General features: G+C 38.6%; 1 protein-coding gene across 1 annotated transcript in view; it reads left to right on the top strand.

Annotated features, from left to right (window-relative positions):
• TTC27 (tetratricopeptide repeat domain 27) overlaps positions 1-17,812 on the top strand; it is a 393,959-nt gene that overhangs the window by 106,648 nt on the left and 269,499 nt on the right. Inside the window, exons 6-7 of the mRNA XM_007938793.2 lie at positions 1,796-1,960; positions 5,220-5,353. Of these exons, the coding sequence (XP_007936984.1) occupies positions 1,796-1,960; positions 5,220-5,353 (299 nt within the window). The remainder of the gene's footprint in view (positions 1-1,795; positions 1,961-5,219; positions 5,354-17,812) is intronic.

Genomic DNA, 17,812 nt, shown 5'->3' with positions numbered 1-17,812 from the left:
CTGTCTCCTTTTTTGGTATTTTCATGCAAATTCTTCTGCTAGTTGGGGTTTAGTCCACTTCTATATCCTTCCCTTCAAGGCTCAGGGGTCCAGGATTACCTTCTGTGTCTGTGTTAATTGGTTTCCCTTTTCTTTGTTGAAGAGGGTCTGTGCAGTCTTTCCACCTGGTCCGCCATCTTGCCAAAACCCCCTCCTGTTGTTTTCTAATCTCCACTTGTTATCTGCATAGTTTTTGCTTTCTTAAACATATTTAGCACCATGGTCTGAAAATTACCAATTCTTTGCATTGTTTTGGCCTCCACAGAGCTTTCTTCTTCTTCATATTTTCCTTTTGACTGTTGTTCTTCACTTGTGATTTTCTGTGATTTAGTATTTTTTGTTAATGTTCGGCCACTTTGTTATCTTTAGTTCTTTACTTAAATTTTATATGCTGCTTTTTACGGGAAATTTTTCTGATTGAGTGCCCTGGTGGCACAGTGGCCAAGCATCTGTCTGATGTCTGAAAGGCTGGAGTCCTCACCCACCAGCCTTTCAGCAGGAGAAAGATATGGCAGCCAACTTCTGCAAAGACTTATAGCCACAGGGACCCAAAGGGCAGTTCACCTTTGCCCCACAGGATCACTGTGAGTCAGAATCAACCCAGTGGTAGTGAGCTTGATACCTTCTCCTGAGTATCACTAGAGGGCATTCTTATCCTTTTTTTTTTTTTTTTTTTCAGTGCTGATGTAGAAATTCTCGATACTTGATTTCTGGAATTCAGTACTCATGTGCAGGAGGAGGGTGTTTAGCTGGTCACAGACACTGATTGATGTAAATGATGGGGCTTGACTTTCTGGTGGCAAAGGTGGCGGGGTGTTTCTCTGTGTCTTTTCCTCTTGGGTACCCCTGCTCAGGTTTATCCATGGTGTCTTGCTGTGGGCTGTTCCCTGTTTTCCTTTTTTACATTCTGTCACTCTGCAGTGTTTACCTCGCCTTGCTGCGCTTGCAGTTCTTCTTGATTCTGGTGACAATCTGTCTTGAGACTCAGTGAGATTCACCAGAATTCTCTTGTGGTGCCATGATCCTCTTTCGCCCTGTCCCAGTTGCGTATCTCATGAACTCCCACAGCCAATTTGCGCCACCTTAGAAAATTTCTCAGATTAGGTCCTTTCTTGTGTTCCCTGTTTGGGTGTTAACCAGCCTTGTCCCAAAATAGTTGTGATGAGTGAGAGTGCTGGCAATATTTGTGGGTGGGTTCTCCCTGTTGCTCTTCTTCCCTGCTGTTGGACTCATCCTGACTCTCCAACACCTAGGCTGCCATCAGGAGTTCTGCAGTCTCAGTATGTGCTTGTTTTTATTTGTTGTTCAGGGGATTACTTGTGAGGGAGGGGGAGGGCATTAATTTTGCCATCTTGCTGTGCCTCCTGCTGTTGGAATTTTGATAGGGATTTTGTTGACTCTGTAGCTCACTTTAAGTAGTATTGACATCTTAACAATGTTAAGTCTTCCAAACAATGACATGAAAATCTTTCCATTTTATGTCTTTAATTTCTATTAGCAATGTTTTATAATTTTTGATGTTCAAGTTTTTTACCTTCCTGGTTAAATTTATGTGTAGATATTTTATTCTTTCAGATGTTATTGTGAATGGAATTATTTTCATAATTTCCTTTTGATATCTGATTGCTAGTGTGCAAAAACACAACTGATTTTGGCATATTGGTTTTGTACACTAGAGCTTTGCCTAATTTCATTTATTGACTCTCGTAGTTTTCTTATCTCAACAGTTTTTAATGTTTCATTTTTTGTCTTGCAGTGATGAAACTAGAGAATCTGTTTGGAGATGACTCAGGTCAATACCTTGCTATTCAGTTCCATCTGGAATGTGCATATATATTTTTATATTATTATGAGTATCAAAAATCAAAAGATCATTTCAGTGTTGCTAAGAACATTAGCAAATTACAAATTGATTTAACAGGTAAGACTCTTTTTACGTTTCATAATTAGTTTTATTTTTATGAAAAAATACATACATTAACTGTTTGGTTGTATTACCTGGTAGAATGTGATTTTTTCTTTCCCGTTCTTTGGTTTCCAAAAATAGTTTTTAAGCATTTTATTTAAACATTCATAATTTTAGGACAAACTTGTAATGATACATTTTCTTGTTCCTGGCGGTTCCCATTTATTGTTCTGATCTTGTTAGACACATGTTAGTAATATATAGCAGTCAAGCAGCACACAAATGAACTTTTTTTTTTTTTTTTTTTATTAGGATTTGGGTGAAGATTTACAGAGTAAATTCACTTTTCATACAGCAGTTCACATATACTTTGTCTCATGTCATTGACCAAAATTTACAATGCAGCAGCTCCCCTCCCACTTCCTCCCCATAGTTACCTCCTCCCAGTGTCCATCCCTTCATACTCTTCTGCACCCTGAGAGGCCCATTGTCTGCCAACCCTGTATATGATCTTGGATACACTCTCCATTTAGACATACATAATTGTTTAGCTTGTTCACCCATCTATCCGTCCCTATACCCATGTTTGCTTTCATTGACAACTCAGTATTGTATTTGCAAAGGGGTTCATATTTGTTGTTTGTACTGCCCATGTAACTCTCTCTGTCTTTCTCATCCTCAATGCTGCCATATTGGTCACTCACATTTGGTACATTGCCCTTCTCTTCACCCAAATCAATATTTATCTCTATCTATCTAACAGCATTCCCTCACCTTCCCTCCCACCCCTGGTAACCAACAAAGAAAATGTCCTCCAATATAGAAACCTTTCCTTAACTTTCACAATAACGGACTAATACAATATTTGTCCTTTTGTGACTGACTTATTTCGCTCAGCATAATGTCCTCCAAGTTCATCCACGTTATGCGGTGTTTTGCAGATTCTACATTATTCTTTAGCGTTGCATAGTATTCCATTGTGTGAATGTACCAAAGTTTGGTTATCCATTCCTCAGTTGTTGGACATCTAGGTTGTTTCCAAGTTTTGGCTATTGTAAATAGTGCTGCGATGAACATCGGCGTGCATATATCTGTTCTTGTTATGGCTCTCACTTCTTTAGGGTATATACCTAGTAATGGGATGGCTGGGTCAAATGGTATTTGTATTTCCAACTTTTGAAGGAATCGCCATACTGCTTTCCACAATGGTTGTACCATTTTACAGTCCCACCAGCAGTGTATGAGAGTCCCAATCTCTCTACAACCTCGCCAGCATTTGTTATTTTCTGTCTTGTTGAACTTTGATACTAGTGCTGGAGCAAGATGGTATCTCATTGTTGTTTTGATTTGCATCTCTCTAATAGCTAATGATCGTGAGCATTTCTTCATATGTTTGTTGGCCGCTTGAATATCCTCCTTGTTGAAGTGTCTATTCATGTCTTCTGCCCATTTTTTAATTGGATTGGTTGTCTTTTTGTTATTGAGGTGTTGGAGTGTTCTATAAATTCTAGAGATAAGTCCCTTGTCAGATATGTTATTACCAAATATTTTTTCCCAATCAGCACACAAATGAACTTTTGAGCATTTGGCTCTGGGTAGGCCCCCTAAAGCCTTTCTTTGTTACTAGTTTTAGTTTGACGTGTCCGCAGCACCCTTTCTTATAAAGACCAGAACTATTGCTTCCATCCTGCTTTCTTTTGAGTTCCTTTTCATATTCCTTGAAGTTAGAAATTTTGGGCAATTTTATTTACTTGATGTTTCTTTAGTGGCTTAAAACACTGCGTGGCATATAATAGGCACTCAGTAAGTATTTTTTGAATAAATAAATGAATTACAGAATATTTCCTATATTACTATGTTTCTTCTGAATTTCAAGTAAGAAACATTGACTTCTTTTTACATATTGCTCTCTCCCTAGTGTCGCACAATGTAATTGACATTCAGTTTTGAATGAATGAATGAAAATCAGACATCACCAATTGATCACATTGTTTGTACCTGTTGAACTTGGGCTCAGTGTTCCAGGCTGTGACTACCTGTTGGTGAATGTTGAAATATGCAACCTATTTGTCCTCCTGAACTGGGAGTAGATTATCTCTAAAGCCCATTGTCAGACTCTGAATGTCATATTTATTTTTGAGCTAGTCCTATCGATTAAGTCCTTCAGTTATATTATGAGATAAGTAGAACTTTTGGGTTGGTCTGGAATTGTAGCCACTTTCTATTACACTATTTGTGTGGAGGAAAATTATGTAATACACAGCTTATAACTTCTGTAACAATGCCCATGTGTAAATTGTAGTCTTATCTGTATTTGAAAATGTAATTATATTTTATGACTATCTGTTTCAGAGATTATATTTTTAAATATTTTGGTTATAGGAGAACTTTTTGGGGACTAATTTTTAGAATTATCAGCACAATATTGTATATATTCAGCTTTAACTGTTGGTGCCTTTATCAGCCAGTTCTTCATAGGTTTTAAAGTAGGGATGAAGAATTAAAAAATACAGATGTGGTATTCAAAATTATAAAGTGAAAATCAGATTATATTTTCATTCAATTGTAGCCTTACTACAAAAAAGTAAGCTGTATTAAACTATCTTTGTAGCTGTATTTAGCGTAACATGTTTAAAGGGTTGATGCATAACTCAGAGGCAGACTCATCATGGGATAAAATCCATACTTCTTAGATTGACATTCAAGGGTCTTTGTAATTCAAGTCTTGCCAGAGAATGGATATTGGAACTTTTGTTTCTATAAAGTGATTTGAAATAAGCTATTCTGCAGAAAGATAATGAAAAGAAAGTTTGTGTTACATGAAACTGGATAGTATAATAAAAACACTGTGGGATTTAGTACCTGAAGATCCTGGCTTTAAGCTCTGGCTCTGCTACTGATGAGTGCCGTGATCTTGAGCAATTGACTGTACCTTAGAACCTCCCTTTTGTTCATCTAACATGTGGTATAATAATATTTATTCTACCTATAATACTTAATGAGTTACTTTTTTTTTGAGGAGAGATGTAGTTTGCTATAAGAGCAAATATATGGAATCTAGTAGCTGAAATTCTGACTTTGAGTTCTGGCACAACAGCTTACTGGCTTTATAATCTTACAAGTCATTTTAATAACACTAAGCCTCAAGTTTCTCTTATATGAAAATGGGGAAAACACTTTATAAACCCCAAAGCACTCTGGAAATATCACTTTATGATTGCATAGTAGATTTGATTGGCAAATCAGTAGATAGAAATTTATGTATGTTTTTCAGGTGCTTTGGGCAAAAGGACACGGTTTCAGGAAAATTATGTGGCACAACTTATTCTAGATGTAAGACGGGAAGGGGATGTTTTTCCAGCTTGTGGATTAAGTCCAGCACCCACACCTCAGGAACAATTAACCAAGGTAAGTGGGATCATAAGTTATTTCATCAAATTAACTAACATCCATCTCTAACAGTGTCAGTAGGTGAGTACTGTAGAGACATTGAATGGAGTGGGAAGAGACTTCATTTTGTCCCTTCTTGAGCTTTTTCAAGATGGCTGGGAGAAAAACTAAAACTTCTATTTTTTTCTTTCCTTTCCCCCCCCCCCCCAAATCCTTAAGTAGAGATAGCATGGTCCTTTCTTTTGTGTTGTTGTTAGATGCCGTTGAATCATCTCTGACTCATAGCGACTCTACGCACAGCAAAATGAAACACTGCCCAGTCCTGTGCCAGCCTCATGATCTTTGCTATACCTGAGCCCATCATTGCAGCCACTATGTCTGTCCATCTCATTGAGGATCTTCCCCTTCTTCGTTGACCCTCCACTTTACCATGCATGATATCCTTCTCCAGGGAATGGTTCCTTCTGACAGTATGACCAAAGCAGGTGAGACAAAGTCTGGCCATTCTTGATTCCAAGGAGCATTCCAGCTGCATTTCTTCCAGGACAGATCTGTTAGTCCTTTTAGCATACCATGGTACTCTTAGCATTCTTCTGCAACACCACAACTCAAAGGCATCAAGTCTTCTTTGGTCTTCTTTATTCATTGTCCAGCTCTCACATGCATAAGAAGTGATTGAAAATACCATGGCTGTGTCTGGTGCACCTTAGTCTTCAAGGAGATGTCCTTGCTTCTCATCACTTGAAAGAAGTCCTTTGCAGCAGATTTTCCCAATGCATTGCGTCGTCTGATGTCTTCACTGCTGCTTCCATTGGTGTTGATTGTAGAGCCAAGTAATATGAAATTCTTGACAACTTCAATCTTTTCTCCATCCACCATGAAGCTGTTTATTGGACCAATTGTGAGGATTTTTGTTTTCTTTATGTTGAGGAGTAATCCATACTGCAGACTGTAGTCTTTAATCTTCATCAGTAAGTGCTTCAAGTCATCCTCACTTTCAGCAAGCAAAGTCGTGTCGTCAGTGTATTGCAGATTGTTAATGAGTCTTCCTCCATTACTGATGCCACATTCTTGCTCTATGATCCAGCTTCTCAGATTATTTGCTCAACATACAAGTTGAGTAATTATGGTGAAAAGATGCAACCTTGACACACTCCATTGTTGATTCTGAAACATGCAGTACCCCTTTGTTCTGCTCTAACGATAGCCTCCTGATCTATGTACAGGTTGCTCATGAGTACAATCAAGTGTTCCGGAATTCCCATTCTTTTCAATGTTACCCATAATTTGTTATGATCCACACAATCGAATGCTTTTGCATAGTCAATAAAATATAAGTAAACATCTTTCTGGTATTCTTGTTTACAGCCAAGATCCATCTGACATCAGCAATGATATCCCTCAATGTCCTCTTCTGAATCCAGTTTGCATTTCTTGAAGTTCTCTGTCAATATACTGCTGTAACCGTTTTTGAATTATCTTCAGTAAGATTTTACTTGCATATGATATTAATGATATTGTTTGATAATTTCCACATTCTGCGGGATCACCTTTCTTTGGAATGGGTACAAATATGGATCTCTTCCAGTCCCTTGGCCAGGTAGCTGTCTTCCAAATCTCTTGGGATAGCCCGAGTGAGTGCCTCCAGCGTGGTATCCATCTGTTGAAACATCTCAGTGGGTGTTCCGTCAATTCCTGGAGCCTTGTTCTTTGCCAGTTTCTTCAGTGCATCTTCGACTTCTTCCTTCAACATCATTGGTTCTTGATTGTATGCCCCCTCCTTAACTGGATGAACATCGACCAGCTTTTTTGGTACAGTGACTCTGTGTATTCCTTCCATCTTCTTTGGATGCTTCTTGCATCATTAAATATTTCCCCATCGAATCTTTCAATATTGCAACTTGAGGCTTAAATTTTTCCTCAGTTCTTTCAGCTTGAGAAGTGCTGAGCGTGTTCTTCCCTTTTGGTTTTCTAACTCCAGGTCTTTGCACATTTCATTATAGTATTGGCTTTGTCTTCTCGAGCTGCTCTTTGAAATATTTTGTTCAGCTCTTTTACCTTGTTATTTCTTCCATTTGCTTTAGCTATTCTCTCAAGGGCAAGTTTCACAGTCTCTTCTGGCACCCATTTTGGTCTTTTCTTACTTTCTCATCTTTTTAATGACCTCTTGCTTTCTTCATGGATGATGTTCTTGATGTCATGCCCTAGTTCCTCCAGTTTCCAGTCATTGGTGTTCAGTGCATCAAATCTATTCTTTAAATGGTCTCAAAATTCAGGAGGGGTATTATCAAGGTCATATTTTGTCCCTCATGGACTTGTTTTTATTGTCTGCAACTTCAACTTGAACGTGCATATGAGCAGTTGATGGTCTGTTCCACGATCAGCTCCTGGGCTTATTTTGGCTGAAGATATTGAACTTCTCCATCGCCTCTTGCCACAGATGTAGTAAATCTGATTTCTCTGTATTCCATCCGGTGAAGTCCATGTGTATAGTTGTCGCTTATGTTGTTGAAAAAAAGGTATTTGCAATGAATAAGTCATTGGTCTTGCAAAATTCTATCATATGATCTTAGCGTTATTTCTATCTCCAAGGCCATATTTTCCAACTACTAGTGACTCTTCTTTGTTTCCAACTTTTGCATTCCAGTCACCAGTGATAATAAACACATCTTGGTTGCATGTTCGATCAATTTCAGACTGCAGAAGTTGATCAAAATCTTCAATTTCCTCATCTTTGACTTTGGTGGTTGATGTGTAAATTAGTGGTATTAACTGGTCTTCCTTGTAGGTGTATCGCTATTATCCTATCACTGACAGTGTTGTACTTCAGGACAGATCTTGAAACACTCTTTGTGATGATGAATGCCACACCATTCCTCTTTAATTTGTCATTCCAGTCATAGTAGATCATATGGTTGTCTGATTCAAAATGGCCAGAACCAGTCCATTTTAGCTCACTGATGCCTAAGATATCAATCTTTATGCATTCTATTTAATTTTTCACATCATCCGATTTTCCTAGATTGATACTTCGTACATTCCATGTTCTAATTATTAATGGATTCTTGCATCTATTTCTGCTCATTTTGAGTCATGCCAAATCGGCCAGTGGAGGTCCCAAAAGTTTTACTCTGTCCATATAAAGCCTTCTCTACACTGAGGAGTCTGCTCTTCCCCAGTCAAATTTTGAGTGCCTTCCAATCTGATGGGCTCATCTTCTGGCACTATGTCAGAAAATGTTTCAGGGCTGTTTATAAAGTTTTCCAGTAATACATCAGAGAGTGTTTCATTGCTGTTCATAAGGTTTTCACTGGCAAATTGTTTGAGAAGTGGAAAGTCTCTTCCTTCTTCCGAGTCTGTCTAAGCCTGGAAGCTGCACTGAAACCTCTCCACCATGGGTAACCTTGTTGGCATTTTGCAACATGGTGGTATAGTCTCCAGCCTCACAGGAACACATAAGCCACCACAGGAGGACAAACTGACAGACAGGTTTGTCTCCCTTAGTTTTTCCTAACCCTTCTGCACCTGCCTACCTCAATCCCTTGCCTTAATAAAGAGCCATACCCAAGCAAGAAGCAGCCTCCAAGCCCCGGGCCTGCCTACCTTAGGCCACTGCCTTAATATAGAGCCACAACCTAGTGAAAAACAGCCTCCAACCCCAGCCTGCCTAGTTCAGGCGCTGGCCTTAATATAGAGTCATCTTCAAGTGAAAAGCAGCCTCCAGACCCCTTGCCCCTGTACCTCAGATCCTGGCCTTAATAAAGAACCACACCCAAGTGAAAAGCAGCATCCAAGTCCTGGGCCTGCCTTCCTTAGGACCCTGCCTTAATATAGAGTCACTCCTAAGCAAAAAGCAGCCACTAGAACCAGGCCTGCCTACCTCTGACCCCTGCCTTAATAGAGAGCCAGAACCAAGCAGAAAGCAGTCTCCAAGCTCTGGACCTACCTACCTCAGTCCCCAGCCTTAATAAAGAGCCACAACCAAGTGAAAAGCAGCCTCCAAGCCCCAGGCCTGCCTACCTCAGGCCCCAGCCTTAATACAGAGCCATACCCAAGTAAAAAGCAGCCTCTAGGCCCCCAGCCTTTCCCTTTTAGAATTCAATAATTATGAATTAATATACTCAGTTACATATTCCATCCTTGAAAAAATACACAAGGAGTAGAGACTAAGTTTTCACTTCTACCGTATTTGCTACTTTGCTTTTGCCTTTTATACATAGTTTGGAACACTAAGAGACTTGAAGTTTCTTGTGCTTTTTCTAAATTGACAGATTACCCAAATGCCTTTTTACCAAGTGTGTGATCTGTTTTTTTGTTACTCTTTTATTAGTAGGTTGGTTGCTTCCTTAGAATGTGTTTCATGCCTGGCTGACAGATTTCCTTTTTGCAGCTTGAATTTATGGTTCTTGGTCAGTTTATGCACTTATAGGCCTCTGTAGCTGCTTCCACAAAAGCCGTTAGCATTTATAGTCTCTGATCCTACAGACTTCATACCAACATTTTTGGTTGTGTTTTGGTTGAATTTGTTGTCTTTGAAACCCATGTGTTTCTGCTCTTCCTTCTAGGGCCTGCAAGCATATTTACCTTGGGTTCATTGAACACTTAAATTCTATTCTGTATTGAGAGTGATGCCTGTGGTAGGGGTTAGGGTGGGTGTGAAGAGTGGCAGCAGTTAGTGGCCCCAAGGGAAAACTTTGATGCTATAAATCTCCCGGGCTGGCTCTTAGGACTCTGTTGTTAGCTTTTGCAAGAACTTTAGTGAGGACCATCTGTTGATTCTAGGAGGAGAATGAAGGAGGGAAGGGAAAGATGTAGAAACTCAGGGGTAACAATCCATAGTGTGCAGCTTACACATATGAGGAGGTAGAGCCATAGAAGAATGAGTTTTTGTGCTGTCCTCATGCTGATTGAGGAACTGGCCTGATACCTACTTCTATCCTTCACTTCTTTCTTGTATATCCTGGGCCATTTCACTCGGTTTTTAATAGATTAAACTCAACTTTATTGAGGTATAATTGGCATACAGAAAAATGGGCCATTTTAATTGTACTGTTCGATGAGATTTGTCAAAATATATATATGTAATCATCACTAAGAGGAGCTCTGATGGCATAGAAGAGGGACTTTGTATACTGCTGTTGTTCTTAGGTGCTGTCGAGTCTCCTCTGACTCATAGCAACCCTATGCACAACAGAATGAAACACTGCCCAGTCCCGTGCCAGCCTCACTATCCTTGCTATACCTGAGATTATTATTGCAGCCACTGAGTCAGTCTGTCTTGTTGAGGGCCTTCCCATTTTTCGTTGACCCACCTCCACATTACCAAGTATAATATCCTTCTTCAGGGAATTGGTCCCTTCTGACAAAATGACCAAAGTAGGTAAGATGAAGTCTGACCATTCCTGCTTCCAAGGAGCATTCAGGCTGTACTTCTTCCAGGAAAAGATTTGTTAGTTCTTTTAGCAGTCTATGGTACTCTCAGTATTCTTTGCCAACACCACAACTCAAAAGCATCACCTCTTCTTCAGTCTTCCTTATTCATTGTCCAGCTCTGACATGCATATGAAGTGATTGAAAATACCATGGCTTGTGTTAGCCACATGTTAGTCTTCAAGGAGACATCTTGGCTCTTTAGCACTTGAAAGAGGTCTTTTGCAGCAGATTTGACCAGTGGAATACATTGTCTGATGTCTTGACTGCTGCTTCCATTGGTGTTGATTGTAAAACCAAGTAATATGGAATGTAAAAGTTGGCAACAAAGAAGAATCACCGATAGCTGGAAAATACGGCCTTGGTGATGGAAATGACTCTGGAGATCGCATGATAGAATTTGGCAAGACCAACCACTTATTCATTGCAAATACCTTTTTTTAGCAACAGAAATGGCAGCTATACACATGGACTTCACCAGATGGAGTACACAGGAATCAGATCGACTACATCTGTGCAAAGAGGCAATGGAGAAGCTCAGTATCTTCAGCCAGAAGAAGGCCAGGAGCTTATTGTGGACAGACCATCAACTGCTCATATGCAAGTTGAAGTTAAAGCTGAAGACAATTAAAACAGGCCCACAAGAGCCAAAATATGACCTTGATAATACCCCTCCTGAATTTAAAGACCATCTAAAGATTAGATTTGATGCATTGAACACCATTGATCGAAAACCAAAGGAATTGGGTGATGATATAAAGAACATCATCCATGAAGAAAGCAAGAGGTCACTAAAAAGACGAGAAAAGAAGACCAAAATGGATGACAGAAGAGACTCTGAAAGTTTCTCTTGAGTGGAGAGTAGCTAAAGCAAATGGAAGAAATCACAAGATAAAAGAGTTGAACGTAAGATTTCAAAGAACAGCTCGAGAAGACAAAGTCAGTTATTACAATGAAATGTGCAAAGACCTGGAGTTAGAAAACCAAAAGGGAACAACGTGGTTGGCATTTCTCAAGCTTAAAGAAGTGAGGAAAAAATTTAAACCTTGAGTTGCAACATTGAAAGATTCTATGAGGAAATGTTTAATGATGCAAGATGCGCCAAAAGAAGATGGAAGGGATACACAGAGTCAGTGTACCAAAAAAGCTGGTCTATGTTTATCCGGTTTAGGAGATGGCATACGAACAAGAACCCATGGTATTGAAAGAAGTCGAGGCTGCACTGAAGGAACTGGTGAAAAACAAGACTCCAGGAATTGATGGAATACCCACTGAGATGTTTCAACAAATGGATGCCATGCTGGAGGCACTCACTTGGCTATGCCAAGAGATTTGGAAGACAGCTCCCTAGCCACCTGAGTGGAAGAGATCTATATTTGTGCCCATTCCAAAGAAAGGTGATTCCACGGATTGTGGAAATTATCGAATAGTATCATTAATATCACATGCAACTAAAACCTGACTGAAGATAATTCAAAAACAGTTGCAGCAGTTTATTCTTATCTGAAGTTAACTTCCAGAAATGCAAGCTGGATTCAGAAGAGGATGTGGAATGAGGGATATCTTTGCTGATATCAGGCAGATCCTGGCTGTAAGCAAAGAATACCAGAAAGATGTTTACTTATATTTTATTGACTGTGCAAAAGCATTCGATTGTGTGGATTGTAACAAATTATGGATAACATTGAGAAGAATGGGAATTCCAGAACAGTAAATTGTACTCTTGAGGAACTTGTACGTAGACCAGGAGACTGTCATTTGAACAGAACAAGGGGATACTGCATGGTTTAAAATCAAGAAGGGAGTGTGTCAAGGCTGTATCCTTTCACCATACTTGTTCATTCTGTATGCTGAGCAAATAATCCAAGAAGCTGGATTGTATGAAGAAGAACATGGCATTAGGGTTGGAGGAAGACTCATTAATAACCTGAGATATGCACATGACACAACTTTGCTTGCTGAAAGTGAGGATGATTTAAGTCACTTACTGATGAATATTAAAGGCTACTCTCTGCAGTGTGGATTACACCTCAATATAAAGAAAACAAGAATCCTTACAACTGGACCAATAAGCAGCATCAGAATTGAAGTTGTCAAAGACTTCATATTACTTACATACTAGGCTCAGTGATAGATGTTACTTCCTATTACTGTTATTATCAGTACATTTTTGAAATATAGGTAACATATCCTCCATTTTCACACAATTACTTATCCCCTCATATATGTTTCGGCCTGTTACCTTATATGGGCATTGTGTAATCTTTCATCTGTCAGATTGTCATACTGTGGTGGCTTGCATATTGCTGTAAGGATAGAAGTTATGCCACTGGCATTTCAAATACCACCAGGGCCACCCATGGTGGACAGGTTTCTGTGGAGCTTCCAGACTAAGACCCGGAAAAAGGAAAGGGCTATCTACTTCTCAGATATGAATAGCAGTGAAACACTGTCTGATACATTACTGGACAACTTTATGAATATCTCTGAAACATTGTCTGATACAGTGCCAGAAGATGAGCCCCTCAGGTTGGAACAGACTCAAAGTATGACTGGGAAACTGTTCCCTCTCCAAAGTAGAGTCACCTTTAATGACATGGATGGAGTAAAACTTTTGGGACCTGCATGGCTGATGTGGCATGACTCAAAATGGGAAGAAACCACTGTAAACATCCATTAATAATTGGAATGTGGAATGTACCAAGTATGAATCTTGAAAAATTGGCAGTTATCTGAAATGAAATGAAACACATGAAGATTGATATCCTAGGCATTAGTGAGCTGGAATGGAGTGGTATTGGCTGTTTTGAATACAATCATATGATCTGTGCCAGAATTAGAAATTGAAGAGGAATGGCATCACATTCATCATGAAAAAGAACATCTCACTGCTGTCAGTGATAGGATAATATCCATACACTTACAAGGAAGACTTGTTAATAATGACAGTTACTCTAATTTACACATCAACCACTGAAGCCAAAGATGAAGAAATGGAAGATTTTTATCAGCATCTACAGTCTGAAATTGACCAAACATGTTATTAAGATGTATTGATAATTACTGGTGATTGGAATGTGAAAATTAGAAATGAAGAATCATCATTAGTTAGAAAATATTATTTAAAAAAAAGGGTGATAAAAATGATGCCAGAAATTGCATGATAGAATTTTACAAGAGCAATGATTTCATTGCGTACACCTTTTATCAACAACATAAACATCTACTATACATGTGGACCCCACCAGATGGAATACACAGAAATCAGTTGGACTACATCTGTGGAACGAAGCAATGGAGCAGCTCAATATCATTAGTCAACACAAGGCCAGGAGTTGACTGTGGAACAGAACATCAATTGGTCATGTACATATTTAATTTGAAGCTGAAAAAGTTGAAACAAGTATATAAAAGCCTACATGCGACCTTGATTACATCTCACCTGAATTTAGAGACTATCTGAAGAATAGATTCGATGCCTTCAACATCAGTGACTGAAGACCAGATAAAGTTATGGGATGACATCAAGAACATGATACATGAAGAAAACAAAAAGACCAAAATGGATGTCAGAAGAGACTGAAACTTGCTCTTGCTGAAATAAAAGAGCTGAACAGAAGATTTCAAAGGGCAGCTTGAAAAAACAAAGTAAAATTTTATAATGAAATGGATAAAGACCTGGAATTAGAAAAACAAGAGGGAGGAACATATTCAGTGTGTGTGGGAGATCTTGGATGGAGTCTGAGAACAATGTAGAACAAAACTCAAAATCTTAAAAAAGACCAGGTTTAGTGGTCTGATAGAGCTTGGTGAAATCCTCATGACTCTGGCCCCTAGTTACCCTTCAGGCTTGGAATTGAAGTCAATGCCGTGGCTTCCAGCCAGACAGTAGACAGGTATATAGGGTGAACATCTGTATCAGATAGACACACTCCTTAGAGCAATCAATTGTGCAAGAACAGAAGGGCAGTATTTGCACAGGGAGATAGCTCAAGGGGCAGGAATGCATGGGAAGGAAGGACGCAGCAAAGAGGTGATTACCGGGAGGAAGTGGGAAGAGAGCTGTTACATTGTTAGGATTGTAGTCAGTGTCATGAAACAAAATGTGTATGAACTGCTGTATGGAAAATGAATTTGCTCTGTAAACTTTCACCCAAATCACAATAATTTTTTTTTTTTTAAAAATAAAGCAATTACAAGGTTTTCAAATGCTCAAAAACAAGCAAAATGAAATAACTTATTTAGAGATCAAGAAAATAAAATCGAATAGGTGTACATAGTTCTTTATCATTCTCTTGTCTTTAAATGCATATATAAAGAAAATGGGTGATGGGTTCACTAGTGTCAGCTTTATTATTACATTTTATAACATATATACATATAAAAGGTAACTTCTTTTCTTTGTAAAGATTACATATCTTAAAATTAAAAGGAAATACCCCCTCATAAAATAGTACTACTTGCTTTCAATTTTCATTATTTAAGAATTTTACACCATTTTCAGTATCATTTGAGGATGTTACACTTAAAATATTTATAGAATAAAAAATCAATACACCCATTTTCATTGTTGGTAAGAAAGAATAAATGAAGGAGGGGAAAGAACTATGAAATAATTTTGTTTAAAATACCCCCTACCCCATATGCACACAAATACACACTTAGACATTTCTGTTTTGACTCCACAAAAGAATGATGTATCAAATAGCAAAATGGTCCAGATAACCTTTAAGGTCCTTTCAGTTTTAAGAGTATGATTCTTATGGAGGAATTCTTATCTTATCCCAAGATAAGAACCTTGTCCAATATGAATCAGCTTTTATCTCTCACATACAATATTCCAATCCTAAGTTTCTTACATGGAGTGTACAAAGTGAAATGCTATGGGCTTATTAATTACTGAGTCATATCACAACTACGTGCTATAATTTGCTGGTTTATAGACTTCTCTACTATGCATATCTAAAAATCAGAGTGTTACTTTACACAGGAAATGACTCTTTTTCTCTCCATAAGTCTGAATAACTGTATGATTGCTGTATTCTAATGAATTCTTCCCATAATAACTACATAAAAGCAGTCAGGTATATTGAGACTTGGGGTAAGCTCCAGCTTTTGGTCTTCAGGCAAACTCAAACTTAGCCAGGAGGCCAGGCCAGTAAGGCAAGACTGTGAGGGAAGAAGCATGAAGTCATCCCCACTCTTGGCACCAATCTATACTCCATAATAATTCACCTTCTCTAAATCTCCTTTCCAAAACAACCTAGCCAACCACAAAGCCCAGGTCATTTCTTTTTGGATGTTAGTGCCAGGGGATTGAGACAGAGATCCAGCAGTGAAACAAAATCCGCTGTTTACATTCCCCATATTAACATAATTTATGGTAATCATCAGTCCATTGAAATGTAACCTTTTTTTTTCAATTGTGATTTGAGTGAAAATTTACAGAGCAAATTCACTTTGCATATAGCATTTCACATACACTTTGTCTCATGACATTGACTGCAATTTACCACAATGCAACAGCTCCTTTCCTACTTCCTCCCGATAGTTACCTCTTTCTGTGTCCATTCCTCCATGTACTCGACCCCTGAGTTGTCTCCCTGTGCATAAACAGCCTTTTTTTCTCCCATGATTGTTCTCTCCAAGGAGTGTAGCTACCTCAGGTAAATGTGCAACTCATATGCCTGTCTTTTGTTTGGCTAGAAGTCACAGGTGTGGGTTTAATTCCAGACCTGAAGGGCAGTTAGGGGCCATTGTCTCAGTGGTTCCACCAGGCTTTATCAGACCAGCAAATCTGGTCCCCCTTTTTTTTTTTCAAAATGATTTTGAATTTTGTTCCACATTGTTCTCCCTCACTATCCAGGATCTCCTACATAGATTCCCCTCCAAGTGGTTGACAGTGGTAGCTGGGCACCATCTAGTTGCTTGCTATACCTGAGCCCATCGTTGCAGCCACTATGTCAGTCCATCTTGTTGAGGGCCTTCCCCATTTTTGTTGACTCTCCACTTTACCAAGCATGATATCCTTCTTCAGGGAATGGTCCTTTCTGACATGACCAAAGTAGGTGAGACAAAGTCTGACCATTCTCACTTACAAGGAGCATTCTGGCTGCACTTCTTCCAGGACAGTTTTGTTAGTTCTTCTGGCTGTCCATGGTACTTCCAGTATTCTTTACCAGCACCACAACTCAAAAGGATCACCTCTTCTTGCATTTTTCTTGTCCTTGTCCAGCTTTCAAATGCATATGAGGTGACTGAAAATACCATGGCTTGGGTTAGGTGAACCTTAGTCTTCAAAGAGACATCTTCAGGGCTTTAAAGAGGTCTTTTGCTGCAGATTTGTCCAGTGCAATATGTCATCTGGTTTCTTTTTCTTTCTTTTTTTTTTTTTTGACATGTTTACCTGTGTTTTATTGATTATGCAAAGGCATTTGTCTTTTGGAATCATAACAAATTATTGATAACTTTGTGAAGAGTAGGAATCCTAGAAGAACCTATACATAGACCAAGAGGCAGTCGTTTGAACAGAACAAGGAGATTTTGCATGGTTTAACATCAGGAAAGGTGTACATCAAGTTTGTGTTCTTTCACCATACTTACTCAGTTTGTATGCTGAGCAAACAATCTAAGAAACTAGACTATATGAAGAAGAGTGTTGCAATACGTTGTCTGACTTCTTGAGTGCAGCTTCCATTGGTGTTGATGGTGGAACCAAACAATATGAAATCTTTGACAACTTCTTATCTTTTATAACCTAGAGGTGTAGAAACTGCATCAGATGATCTAGAATTCACAAAATAACCAAGTAATTTCTGTAAAACAGTGAAGATTTAAACAGCCTGTAAAAGGTATCCTATAATTTTATATATTTCACCAAAATTTTTTGTTTTGAGGAAAAAATAATATATATATATATTTTTTTGCATCTAAATTATTATTATTATTATTTTTATTTTTATTAGGATTTGGGTGAAGATTTACAGAGTAAATTCACTTTTCATACAGCAGTTCACATATACTTTGTCTCATGTCATTGACCAAAAT

The sequence above is a fragment of the Orycteropus afer genome, unplaced genomic scaffold (genome assembly GCF_000298275.1).
Source record: "Orycteropus afer afer isolate SDZICR_OR568_19922 unplaced genomic scaffold, OryAfe1.0 scaffold00054, whole genome shotgun sequence".
Taxonomy (NCBI): Eukaryota; Metazoa; Chordata; class Mammalia; order Tubulidentata; family Orycteropodidae; genus Orycteropus; species Orycteropus afer.
This window is presented reverse-complemented; position numbering and strand designations above follow the sequence as displayed.